The 13,727-nt window shown below is 34.9% G+C and overlaps 2 protein-coding genes across 2 annotated transcripts; one reads left to right on the forward strand and one right to left on the reverse strand.

Annotated features, from left to right (window-relative positions):
- Window positions 1–97: 97 nt before the first annotated feature.
- Window positions 98–6,684, forward strand: LOC100180761 (putative N-acetylated-alpha-linked acidic dipeptidase). Its single transcript, XM_009861131.2, has 13 exons — window positions 98–490; window positions 748–1,039; window positions 1,316–1,442; window positions 1,908–2,087; window positions 2,420–2,606; window positions 3,108–3,193; window positions 3,413–3,615; window positions 4,012–4,250; window positions 4,756–4,846; window positions 5,249–5,501; window positions 5,823–5,904; window positions 6,110–6,202; window positions 6,489–6,684. The coding sequence occupies exons 1-13, from the start codon at window positions 300–302 to the stop codon at window positions 6,682–6,684; spliced, it is 2,220 nt and encodes a 739-aa protein (XP_009859433.1). The 5' UTR covers window positions 98–299.
- A 341-nt stretch (window positions 6,685–7,025) lies between these two features.
- On the reverse strand, window positions 7,026–13,651 carry LOC100186335 (V-type proton ATPase subunit B). The gene is made up of 11 exons (XM_002129127.5): window positions 13,476–13,651; window positions 12,811–12,965; window positions 12,331–12,424; window positions 11,763–11,922; window positions 11,310–11,472; window positions 10,720–10,817; window positions 10,010–10,133; window positions 9,134–9,284; window positions 8,442–8,629; window positions 7,956–8,085; window positions 7,026–7,448 (listed from the first exon to the last, which is right to left on the reverse strand). The coding sequence occupies exons 1-11, from the start codon at window positions 13,585–13,587 to the stop codon at window positions 7,300–7,302; spliced, it is 1,524 nt and encodes a 507-aa protein (XP_002129163.1). The 5' UTR covers window positions 13,588–13,651; the 3' UTR covers window positions 7,026–7,299.
- Window positions 13,652–13,727: the final 76 nt, after the last annotated feature.

Below are 13,727 nucleotides of genomic sequence, written 5' to 3' on the forward strand. Positions count from 1 at the left end.
CCTACATTTCTACTGCAATAACTCGAAGTTTACTAAATGAAAATCTGTTTCATCATCCTCGTTCCTTACACTTTGATATTTAAGTTTGTTCTGATCAATGTGCAAACAAGTTGCAGCGTTTGTGTACTAACTGCAGTGCCAACAATGCGGGCAAGCATGACAATAATTTCCTAGGGGAGTTACTGGCAGCCTTACAGTGCAAACAGATAAACTTTACAAGGCGTGGTCGTTAGGTTTGATTCTGAGCTCGATTCGCAGTGAGATTATAGTAAGGTTCTGTAAAGCGCTTATAAAACGCCATGCCTTCAAGATTTGTTGTTGTGTTGGTCTCTGTACTTGCTGTTTCAGTTTCAATTGGCATCGGAGTTATAATTGGGTATTTTTCTCATCCGTCCGCCAACAGTAACGTCCAGGCACCGATAGAAGATGAGTCTATCCAGCAAAAGTTAATGAATAGTATTAATAAGGAAAATATCCAGACACATCTCAAGTAGGCAACAAATAACCTTGAATCTATAAGTTTAGTATGTTATTTGGCGCACATAAATATACAGTAGGGTGGGGGAAGATGGAAAGCATTTTCACTTTTTTCCCTCGTCCCATTTGGTAGTAAAGTAGTAAACTAAGAACGTTCAAAGAATTATAAAACAGTATCTTCACGACTCTAACACGATTAAGATATATACTTGGACATTATGTGCTAAAAGTGTCCCATCTTCCCCCACCTTACTATATATATATTTCAAGATTCCTGACGAAAAAGCCCCACATCGCGGGGCGAAGCAACGACGAGGTGGAACTTGTGACCTACATTGAAAACGAGTGGAAAGCGAACGGACTGGACAACGTTGTAAGCTACCCGTACAACGTCTTGTTATCATACCCGAAACAAGGAGACTCGAACTACGTTGCAATAGTTGCGGCTGACGGTACAGAGTCAGATATATCACAACGAAAAGAACTAGTCATCGACCCGGAACAAAATGACCCCGACGTGGTAGATCCGTTTAACGCTTATTCTGCGGCGGGAGAGCCGGAGGTATAGTTATTTTTCATCTTCAGGCACACATATAGTAGGGCGGGGTAAGATGGGATACGTTTTTATTCTTCTTTCTCGTCGCATTTGGTGGTAAACAAAGAATTTTTATAGAAATGCATAAAAGTATGGTTGCTCGACTCCAAAAGAGCGTTGATTGCTTAAAACTCGCTCAGGAAATGTAGGATTTAGGTGGTAACGGTATCCCATTTTACCCCCAGTACTATATACGTGATAGCGGTATACGAGTGTTTACTGTGCACCATCTATTTCCAACAGGGTGATATCGTCTACGTGAATTACGGAACCATAGACGACTTCATTTACTTAAACAGGACGATGCTCATTGATTTTCACAACAAAATCTGCATCGCAAGATACGGCTCAATTTTCCGAGGAGATAAAGGTAGTCAAGTACAAATGTCGAGTTCTAAGTGTGGTACTGTGGGGGTTGACATTTCATCCCATTTCTTTACTATCAGTGATTTTACCAATTAGTAACACGATATTAAAGTCGTAAGAATAAGGTTATATAGTTCTATGAATATTCTTTGTTTATTACCATCTTACCGTAGTATATAGTAGGGTGGGGAAAGATGGGACACCTTTTCGTTCTCTTTTCTCGTCCCATTTAGTAGTAAACAAAGAGCATTCAAAGCATTATAAAACCGTATCCTCACGACTCTCATAGACCGTTTTCAATTGTTTAAAACACGATCAGGATATTTGGATATTATGTGCTTAAGGTGTCCCATCCTCCTTATACAGTACTCTACTATATGGCGATTTTCGAAAGACTATTTTTGTGTGAACCTATAATCATTGTGGAAAAACTCTAATTTCTTTAAATCAATCGCTGCTTCTTTAACAGCAAAGCACGCAGAGCAGTACGGGTGTGCTGGTCTTATACTTTACTCCGACCCAGCAAACTACTGTGTTCCTGGCGAAGGGGTTTACCCCGACAGTTGGTACCTCCCACCCACTGGTGTACAGAGAGGAAATCTAAAACTTGCTCGCGGCGATCCAAGGACCATCGATTATCCTTCGATTCGTAAGAACTTTGTGTATTTTTTACAATTTAACCCAAAAATGAATGTTATAAATAATCAACAATTTTTACTATTTTACAGTATACAATTTTGGCATAGTCGGGTGGGGGAAGATGGGAGACTATTCATTCTATTTTGTTGTCCAATTTGGTAATACAAACTTTATCCTCACCACTCCCATAGTCCGTTTTTAATTGTTTAAAACACGCTGAGGATATTTGAATATTATGTGCTAAAGGTGTCTCGTCTTCCCCTTCCCTACCACATATACACAAGAAAATCGTTTATAAATCATTCCCGCTCTTACATTTTCAGTAATTTAATTTTATTTCAGCAACGGCATGGTTTAAAAACGTGAGTGAAACATCTTTACCGAAAATTCCAGTCACACCAATAGGGTATATCGACGCTGTGAAATACTTGAGCAAAATGGGAGGACCTGCCGTACCTGCAGGCTGGAGTGGCGGTCTGAACATTACGTACAGAATAGGCCCAGGATTTTCTGGCACTTACGCAAGCAGGTATATATAGTAGGATGGGGTAAAATCGGACGCTTGCTCATATTGCCTCATATTTCAAAAACAGATTATTACGACTTTTGGGTGATATCATGAATTTGTAGTATATAGTACTGTGGAGAAAGATGGGACACCTTTAGCACATAATTTTCAAGTATCATGATCGTGTTTTAATCAATTAACAACGGTCTATAAGAGTCGAGGGGGTACCGTTTTATAATTCTATGAATGTTCTTTGTTTACTACTAAATGAGACGAGTAAATAAAAGGAAAAGGTGTTGATTTTTGTTTTCATTTGTTTTGTCCATCATCAAATGTAAACAAATAAAAGCAGATTTAAAAAGTGTCCCAACTTACCCTACTGTATTGTTGGATGGATTAGTTTAGTGATACAAAATAATAAAACATAATTTAACCTCCTCGTGGATTAGAAAATGTTAACGCGCTTGTAGTTTTATCATACACTTTTCAATAGGAGAAATTGTTACAAATTTGTTTTTGCAGCAAAATGAAAATGAGCGTAAAAACAGAGAACGAAGAAAAGGAAATTAAGAATGTGATGGGATTTATAAGAGGCTCAGTTGAACCTGGTAAACTAGTGTTTAATAAGACTATAGATTCTATCTAAAATCTGTTACCACCTAAAAATATTCCGACGTGACCAACTAGCGCTTTTACATGGTATATACAGTATTATCTTGGTTTATAACTTTTTATTGACTTAATCTTTTACAAAATTAACATTAAAATGTTTTTTTTTGATTTTTTTTTAAATGGTCGTTAATCGCAAAACATCTTGTGCATTTTAGACCGATATGTTTTGTTCGGCAATCACCGCGATGCTTGGGTGTTTGGTGCCACTGACCCCTCCAGCGGAACCGCTGTGCTTATGGAGATGGTACGATCGTATAGTGTGATGTTAAAACAAGGTTGGCGACCCAGAAGAACTCTCGTGTTTTGTAGTTGGGGCGCGGAAGAATATGGTCTTATTGGTTCTACAGAATGGGTTGAGGTTAGAGTATGTCATTTCTTGTGCTCGCGGTGGTTTGGACGCTCGCATTGTAATAAAGGATACCTGGTTTAATGTTTAGGTCGCTTCCTCCACCTTGTACTATTGCGAAGTGCATTTAGTGAAGATACTAACTTTGCTTAGTGGTTATTTATGGGTCGTCGTAAAATACACAAAAACAATCATTCACAGAGTTACATTCGGTAACTCGTAAGCGGGCACAGGGTATATAAAACAGAACAACCGTGTTATAACGACTGTTGTGTCCCAACACGCAAGGATAAACAAATGCCATCAAAATTACGACGTATAAAAATCAAAAACTTGTTTCACTTAGAGTAAATTTGAAACTGGTGAACTATGCATTGTCAAAATATAACATACATTCTCTTTAAACAGGAATTCCAGAAACAACTTCTGTTTCGAGCAGTGGCTTATATTAATGTTGACGTCAGCGTTAAATCTTCCTACGTGTTTTCATGCCGTGGAGTTTATAGTTTGAGTAATCTAATGTTCGACGTGGCAAAGTCGGTCCCAAACCCTGATACAGCAGAAGTGTCTAAAGGAAGAACAACAGTATATGATACTTGGCTCTTACGAAGTCCATTCAATTCTTCTGATCCAAGTTCCCTACCATTGTAAGTTTATAATACAGTATACGGTGATGCAAAATTAGACATGTTTTAATTCTTGTTTTTTAACTATTTGGTATTGTAAGTTCGTAATACATACGGTGGTGCAAAATAAGACATGTTTTAATTCTTATAACTATAATAAGAATAAAAAAAAGAGTTTTTACAGAATTATATAACGGTAGACTTTTCACCAAAAAAGAGCGGTGTTAGTTAAAACCGATCGGAAAATATATGATTTAGTTTAGGTGCTCACCGTTTCCATCTTACCCCACAGTACCATACATTATATGTTCGGTGAACATTTATGTCTAATAGGTAATGATTTACAACCATCCTCAATACTATAACCACACGACCGTAAATATTAGTGTCTTTCAAACATAGTTTCAACATATACCGTAAACTCGTAAAAGTAAATGACCTAATACCCACAAGGACAAACATGTAATTTTACAAGACCTTTTTGTATTTTGCGCATCGCTAGCAAATAGTGCATTCTATTATCCAGTTTCGGCACGTTGGGTTCTGGAAGTGATTACACCATGTTTCTACAAAGCGTTGGTGTTCCAGCTATTGATATGACGTACGACTATGATCGGGTATGATACGTCTCTTGTTTTTATTGCTCCAATTTCACATTGACACACATTAATATAGTACTGTGTGGGAAGATAGGACACCTTTAGCACATAATATCCAAATATCCTGAATGTGTTTTAAAGAATTAACAACGGTCTACGGGAGTCGTGAGGATACGGTTTTATAATTCTTTGAATGTTTTACCAAATGGAACGAGAAAATAGAATGAAAAGTTACTCCATCTCTCCATCTCCCCCCCCCTACTATATATTATTTTTTTCAATAAATTGTTTTTTACTAGTTTGTGTTATAACGTTTGTTTTACTTTTCAATAAAACAATGCCTTCAGAAGTGCATGATATTAAAATTTGACCCACGTTTTTACTCGCATACAAAAAATATTTACCAGCATACTGTTTTAGGGACTTGGTATATCTTCCTACCCACTTTACCACTCTGTGTATGAGACGTTTGACATGGTGACTACATACGTTGATCCAGAGTTCACTTATCATCTGGCCATGGCTCGCATTTGGGCAGAAGCCGGACGCCGGTTGTCGGATTCTGTTATCCTGCCCATTGATTGCAGATTATACGGTGTCTACCTCGATAGGAGTTATGATAGCCTGATGACAATATACGGAAAGAGCATGAGAGGAAATGGTATAGATACAGGTCTGTATAACTGGGGATTATTTTACGAATAAAAATATGGAAAAGATAGAACTCTCACGCCCGTGTAAAATAAGATGGGACACCCTTGGCATTCCATTTTGTCGTCACATTTGGAGGTAAACTAAGAGCATTCAAAGAATTATAAAACCGTATCCTCACAACTCCCACAGACCGTTGTTAATTGTTTTAAACACGCTCAGGATATTTGGTTGTTATGTGCTTAGGGTGTCCCATCTTACCCCACAGTACTATATACTAGTTTAGGTATAGTGTGGGTTTATATTTTGTCCAAAATTAAGCGTAATTAAAAATATTTTACAGATAAGCTAAAAGAAGTAATCGATTTGTTTGCTGTTGCCGCGAATGAAATTCACGACAAGGAAAACACTCTGGACCTTTCGAAGTTAGAATGTTACTAAATTCAATTTAACCGTCAGTTATATATATATTTTCTTTCAATTAAATGTAAAGATTTTTACCTTTAAGCGTGTTTTAACAACTGTTGTTGTGTCGCTATATCCTGTCTTTTCGTTTGAAAATATTCTAAATCTTTTCTACCGTATAATTCAAGAGACAAAGAAAAGTTATATTTACATACTTTTTTTCAGTGATTTCCTGGTCCGGGGGTACAACGATCAATTGATGCAATTGGAAAGGGCATTTCTGGATCAAAATCCACTTCCTGGAAGGCCTGTGTACAGGTGGGCTAGGATAATGGAATAAATAATTCAATTTGCGGAAAAGGTTTCATATTTGTATAATATATTAGGGCGGGGAAAGATGGGACACATTTTAACTCTATTTTCTTGCCCCATTTTGTAGTAAACAAAGAACATTTATAGAATGAAAAAACTATATCCTTACGACTCCCATAGAGCGATGTTAATTATTTAAAAAACTTTTTTTCCCCTAACCTACTATATCGACTGCCATTCCACGCATAAATAAATTATTAATTCTTATTTTTACCTGGCACATATTCTACAGACATTACATAACTGCACCAAGCCAGCACAACAACTACGGTAACTCTGGTTTCCCTGGTTTAGTGGACTCGATGTTTGATATAGACGCAGATCCTGATCAAGTGGGAAGATGGGAAGAAGTGAAAAGACAATATTCGATTCTCATTTTTCACATTCTATCAGCAGCATCGACACTGCGCACCCCAGTGCCGATGTAACTATGTTCGATTATGCTGCAAATATATGTTTTAAAAGGCCATTAAGTCGATGAATATTAAAAATAATGCAAACCGTGCGCTTGGTCCATCTCTCGTTCATGTTTCGTCGGTGTGCGAGAAGTTTTTTCGGCAAATTTTTAGAGGAATATTTAGAGTACTCACGACACGGACGGGTGTCACATAATAACAATTTGACGCTTGGACGTGTGTTCCGAACATAGTGTTTCCTATTTTCTTTGATAAATTGTTCTCACATTTCCCTGTACCACTAACGGTGTTAGCGAAATATTTAAAAATAGTTTCGTGTTTACGCGTTAAAGTAAAATAACACCTCACCCAAATTCGCATAAGCGATTTATTTATTGCACAGATACATAAACCAACTTTCACACAATTCTCAGTTCACAATATGAAAACGATGGAACGTGTCCTTTATATACGGATGTAAATGGCACACGCTCGATAAACTACGAGTCGCATTGCTTATACGACAGAATAAAATGATTCATAAATACATACAATTAACCAATCAAGTGAAAAGGTACCGATCCCAAACTATTAGACTTGTGCACCAGTAACGGCGTTTTAACAGGTTTTCAGTTTTGGTAAGTAAAATCACTTGGTTGGGACTGCGGGCTTTTTTCTAGGGTAATATTCGTTGATGACGTTGCGTGGAATACGTTTGAGCATTTCCTTGGGGAAAATACGAAGCAACTCCCAACCGATGTCCAAGGAATCGAACACGGTGCGGTTTTCGTACGAACCTGGAAAATAAAGGAAAATTTTGTTACGATGAAATAAAATTTTGTAGGGTCAATGGCCGACGCCATAGCCCAGTCGTTAAAGCGCTCGCATCGTGAGCAAAGGGTACATGGTTCGATGCTTAATGTTGCCACTAGTGTAAGCGTGTAGGCTATAAGCTTGGCATGATCGAACAAACTCATTTATTTCCCCAGATGGTGAATTTGAGTTGGTGTTTCATAGTTTGAACACTCATGTAAGTTAGGGCTTAATTTATTCAGAATATGCAAGGCAGAAACTTAACCACAATTTCTCCAACCCAATGGCCACGAATGGATTGTTTTAAATTGTCAGCCATAAATACAGGTAAAAACTAAAAAAAAACAACAATTTTTACAAAAAGGTGTAAGTAAAAGTAAGACTTCACATTTAAATTTTTTATATAAGCTTTCAGCATTAAATCTTGCATAAGTGATGTATTTTTATACAAATAACTAAAAGTTACTACCATATTTAATATTTATTTATACCTTGAGCAATGAAACTCTTCTCAAACTTAGTAAGAAACTCAAGGTACAACATGTCATCTTGTGTAAGAGCTTCCTCTCCAACAACAGCTTTCATTGCTTGGACATCTTTACCAATGGCGTAGTTGGCGTACTGGAATATATAAGAAAACATGTATATCATCACTCAGGTTTATAGTAGTGAATTGAGTACTCTAGAACAGAGTATATGGGTTCAAAGCTTGATGCTCACCCATTGTGGGTACACGTACATGTATCCCTGGGCAAGACACTTAATGGCAATGACTCCAACCCAGTGGTCACTAATGGGTTGTCTAAATTGTAAGAAAAAATACCCTAAAACAGTCTTTTACAAAGTTACACTTGTGATAACTTGTAATTTGGTATAGGGTACCTAAAACAATACAACAATATTATGCTGTTGTCCTGCTATTATATAAATAAGCTGCATTCAATTAATCATTTTCCAAAACCATATGCCACACTTACGAGTTGGTTTGATACATCAGAATGATCTTTTCTTGTCATTCCCTCGCCAATAGCTGACTTCATAAGACGGGATAACGAAGGTAACACGTTGATTGGTGGATAGATCTGCCTGTTGTGCAACTGCCGGTCGATGTAGATTTGGCCTTCAGTGATATATCCGGTCAAATCAGGAATAGGATGAGTGATATCTGGATTAAAAATACTATGTTGAATTCTGTTGGAAAAGTTTTGATGGACAGTTGAATGATATCTGGAGTTATAGGGTAAACAAAATAAAATTAAATCTGATAAAAATATTGGCGAACAGTTTAAAGCTGTTAAAGTAGAATTTAATCTTTATTCTTAAATTATTTGAAGAGAAAATATTTTTTGTGTTTAGTAGCAAATTGCAAAATTGTTAGCTAGGACCTAGGTAAGGCCTTTAATGCCGGAATTAACTCAAAAATGTATATCACCAATACTTTAAGGGTACAAAACCAAACTTATTTTGACCAAAACATATATTAATGGAAAGTGCTGCAGTGATAATTTCGGTGTACCTTTAGAGCCGCAGTGTTTTATCCAAAAAATTCATATATGTTTACCCGAAGACTGACATTTTTCCCTAATTTCCATTTTCCCTTTTTAAATTAATACGTTCTTCACTATTCCATTCGAAAAAAAAATCAAAATTATCATAAAAAAGTCTTCACCATCATTAGGCATAGTAAGGATAGGAATTTGAGTGATTGAACCATTTCTTCCGCTTACACGACCAGCACGCTCGTATATTGTAGCAAGATCGGTGTACATGTAACCTGGAAAACCACGTCTACCTGGTACCTCCTCTCTTGCAGCAGACACCTGACAAAAAATAGAGTTCAGTTTATGTGGATAAAAAAATATAAACAGTACGGTGGGGGAAGATGGGACACTTTTTAACTGTATTCCATTTTAAATGCAGTAGTCTATATATAGTAGAGTAGGGAAAGATGGGACATCATTTCATTCTATTTTTTCACCCTATTGGGTAGTGAACAAAGAACATTCAAATGAATTATAAAACCACATCCTCTCGACTCCCACAGACCGTTGTTATTGTTTTAAACACGGTTAAGATATTTGGATATTAGGTGCAAAACGTATCCTATCTTCCCCCACTCTACTATAATTAAAAATATAAAAATTAAAAAATATAATTCAGTTTATAGTTCAGTTTTGTGTCATTGGTGTTATTCATAATGTTTAAGAAATGCCTAGACTTGGGTATACATAATACATATACATCTGACATGTACTGTGTTGATTAGAGCAGATTCCCAGTCTGTTAAAGAAGCCCAGCCCACAGTAATATAAGTTGTTTATGCTACAATGTATAACAGAATACCACTCTGTTTGATACTAAATAAGTAAACTGAATCAGCTAAAAACCTATTTTAATTTTTTTTAAATAAAATAAAATCCCAATAAAGTACATGGTGTATTTAAACATTTTCCAATACATTAAAATTACTTACACAATTACGTTCAATATCTTTTAATCCAAATAACAAACAAATCAAAATTTTCAAACTTAAACAAAACCTTACCTCTCTCAAGGCTTCAGCATATGAGCTCATGTCAGTGAGAATAACAAGGACATGTTTCTCGCATTGGTAAGCGAGGAACTCAGCCGTTGTGAGCGCAATACGTGGTGTGATGATTCTCTCAATACTGGGGGTGTATGAAGAATGAATTAAATGAAATATAATGCATTTAAAATAGAATTGCTAGTGTATTATTGTTGAGGTTTAACAAATATGTGAAATTAATTAATGGGTTATAAAACATAGAGCATTTTATTTGTTGGTAAACAAAGGTATTTTGTTTGGTACTCAAATTAAATGGAAAAAATTGGTTAAAATGAAATAGCTAGTATAATATTGGTAATAGTAATCAAGTAATGGGTTATGTAATGTAAAGACATAAAAGCATTTTATTTGTTGCTTAAATTTAGTCAGTTTTATTGTAATGTTTGTTTTTGTTGGATTTTTAACAGGATAACATTTTTGTGGACAAATATTATAAAAAAAAACAGATAAAATAAAGAATTTTAATAAAAAAAACCTAGCAATTTAAGAGCCACTACTAATTTCACAATTTTTACTTAAGATGAAGTCAATACACTAGTTAAAAATTTTAAATTAAACTGAATTTATTCCTAAACTTGGATGAATTTTATTCTCCAGTTTAATTTTAAATGACCAGGTTACTAAAAATGACTAAAAAAATGCAAAAGTTACTCAAAATATCAACTTACGTTGGGTCGTTAGCAAGATTCAAGAACAAACAAACATTGTCCATGGAACCGTGCTGCTCAAAATCTGACTTGAAAAATCTGGCAGCTTCCATGTTCACCTGGAAAACCAATGAAAGTAAAATTATATGATATGTATATTCAAGACTGGTACAGGCATTTTGCATAAAACATACATTTTTAATATTTAATCCAGGGTTTTACTTGGTCACAACCAGTGGGCATTCAAAAAATAGGAGGGAAAGTTAAAAAAAATTACTTGATTTTTTTAAATTTCTATTTTATTTTTCTAAAATTTACAGGTTGTGAGCTATGAAACTTTCTCCCTGGCTGCACCACTGGTCACAAGATGTCATATTTATACCCTCTTGATATGCTTGCATCAATCCAGATAAAAAAAGATTTTAACACGTTTTTTTTTAAGATTTTTAAAACGACATAAAAAATGACACATTTTTTGCAAAAATGACGTGTTAAGTTAATGTCAAATTGTGAAGTTTACTAATCACAGCACATCTGAGCATATTTTACACAGATTTCGAAACGCTTTTGCAAAATCCACCTAAAATAATCAAAACATTAATTCAACTTACACCCATGGCAGCAAACACAATGGCAAAGTTGTCATCGTGTCCATCAAGAACACTCTTGTCCGGCATCTTAACCAAACCACCTTGCCTACATATCTGTGCAGCAATCTCATTATGTGGTAAACCATTGGCCGAGAAAATGGGAATCTTCTGGCCACGAGCAATACTGTTTAAAAAAATGTGTTAAGTTTTATAGCCGCTCAAAAAGGATTGGTTAGTTGGTTACGATACTAAGAAATATAAGATACTAAATTATCTACTTGAAATCATTTTTTTTCTATTGAATTTACAAAATTTTAAATTGCAATAAAAAAGTTTTAAAAATTGCAAAATTTTTATTTTTTTAAGCTGCTTGATTTGTGTTTAAATTTCAAATCTTTTTGTAATCTATCATACAGACAGGGTACCGAGCTAAAAAATGTTTTTTATTAAAAATAAAATGTTTCCAACATATACCTGTTCATAACATCAATGGCTGAAATCCCTGTTTGAATCATTTCTTCGGGATAAATCCTTGACTCAGGGTTGATGGGTTGACCCTGGATGTCCAAATAATCCTCAGGAAGAACAGAAGGTCCTTTATCGATAGGTTTCCCAGAACCATTGAAAATCCGACCTGTTATGGAAACAACATATATTATTAGGCTATGGAAAGCTATAGAAAAAACAAGTAAAACAACCCATTGTTACAGGAAAAGTTAATAACGGAATTTAGAAGAGGGTATTTTGTGACATTTTAGTCATTAGGTAGGGGTCAATTAATTTTTTGAAGGAAAAAATGTTTGATACGGTAAAGTAAAAATAACCTATTTTTTGCCGTCTGGCAAAGAGAAAATGCAAACAAAACCCCCCTAAAGTTTGTTTAAATCCTTTGTGGAAGACATTTACCACTTGTGGATAACCAAACCAAATTAAATAACAACATTGATAACCCAGCAATAATAAAAAGCTAAAAATGCCCAAGGTTTAAGATTTTTCAAATGTCAATATATAATGAGAATACTAAGATAATATGATTCTTTACCTAACATATCTTCTGAAGTTGGAATTCTTAAAATATCTCCAGTAAATTCACATGTTGTGTACTTTGCATCAATACCAGACGTACCTTCAAATACCTGAATACAAATTATGGATAAGTTGGCAAGCAAGGATACAAGAGTATGCAAAAAAGTGTAGCTAATAATAAGAAAAATAAAATTAATAAAAATATGTATAAATCTTGGTATGCAGAACGAATTACAGCAGTTTAAATTTATGCAATACTTAGTTTAAAACCAAAAAATTCAAATATATAATACACATATAGGCCTATTTATTATTCTGCTGTTATTGCTACCATGCGTAATGTAGTAAAAAAAAATAAAAAAAAATAAGTTAGGCATAAAATGCCTAATAAAAGTAGGTTACCAGAAGAGCCATTAACTTAAAAAAAATAACAACTTATTAACTCAATATGATAAACAACCCAGGTTTACAAGTATAATCACAACTATTATATTACCTGTACAATAGCTTTTTCACCACTGACTTCAAGAACCTGCCCACTTCTCTGGGTTCCATCAGCCAAGTTTAACGTCACAATTTCCGCATATTTTGCAAACTTTACTTTGTCAAGAATTACCAGTGGTCCGTTGACTCCAGACACCGTTTGATAAGCTGTAATGTTGAATTGAGTTAAATAATAAGTTTTATATGATGATCCTTTAGCTGGTAACGAAAATTATTTGTCCAAAATGTAGGTTAGGCCTTACTGATGCTGAATTTGCAGTTTTATTTGTGAAAATTCTGTAGTCTGTGATGAAAATTCACTTTGAAATTAAACGAAAATGTAATTCGCCTCCTTTGTATTAAATTTAATTTAATTACGTCAAATGAGCATTGTGCACAGTACAACATGACAACAAGTTTGTGCTGAAACAAAATTTGCCTCCCTTGCATTATATTTACAGTTCTATTATGACAAAATAGTGATGTGACATAAGCAAGCAGATAGGCCTTTAAAAAAAACAACAAAGGTACACAGCTTAATATGACAACAAGTTTGTGCAGAAAATTCGCGAAGCTTCTCGCTTAAATGTGCATATTTAACAGAAACATTTCACTACTAAACTGCCATCTTTCAGGCTGTGCACAAAAGCATTAAATTTAAAAACAACCAACACATACTTAGCCTTGGTTGAGAAATGTAGTCTCTGGTAACAGCGAGTGTGTGTTCTCTTGCCCCTGCTAACGTAGCGTTAGAAAGAGCATCTGTCATCTGCATCAAATCTCCGTTCATTTTCTATTTTTTCGGGTAACACAGAATTTGAACAGTAATATACAAAGACAGCTATCGCGCGTCTAAAATAAAAGATTAATTAACTTATGCCAATATAATACTAAACCGCAACGCGAACTGATAGAAACAAACTACTTTTG

Source organism: Ciona intestinalis, chromosome 8, assembly GCF_000224145.3.
Source record: "Ciona intestinalis chromosome 8, KH, whole genome shotgun sequence".
Lineage (NCBI taxonomy): Eukaryota > Metazoa > Chordata > Ascidiacea > Phlebobranchia > Cionidae > Ciona > Ciona intestinalis.

Bases quoted from the DNA above. Each gene is read 5' to 3' on its own strand.
- LOC100180761 (XM_009861131.2), top strand. From the start codon at position 300: ATGCCTTCAAGATTTGTTGTTGTGTTGGTCTCTGTACTTGCTGTTTCA. The intron at 3,194-3,412 runs GTAAACTAGTGT...TGTGCATTTTAG, and splicing joins AAGAGGCTCAGTTGAACCTG to ACCGATATGTTTTGTTCGGC. The intron at 5,502-5,822 runs GTCTGTATAACT...AATATTTTACAG, and splicing joins AGGAAATGGTATAGATACAG to ATAAGCTAAAAGAAGTAATC.
- LOC100186335 (XM_002129127.5), bottom strand. From the start codon at position 13,587: ATGAACGGAGATTTGATGCAGATGACAGATGCTCTTTCTAACGCTACG. The intron at 12,425-12,810 runs GTAATATAATAG...ATTTGTATTCAG, and splicing joins GTGAAAAAGCTATTGTACAG to GTATTTGAAGGTACGTCTGG. The intron at 8,086-8,441 runs GTAAGTGTGGCA...TATATATTCCAG, and splicing joins CTGATGTATCAAACCAACTC to TACGCCAACTACGCCATTGG.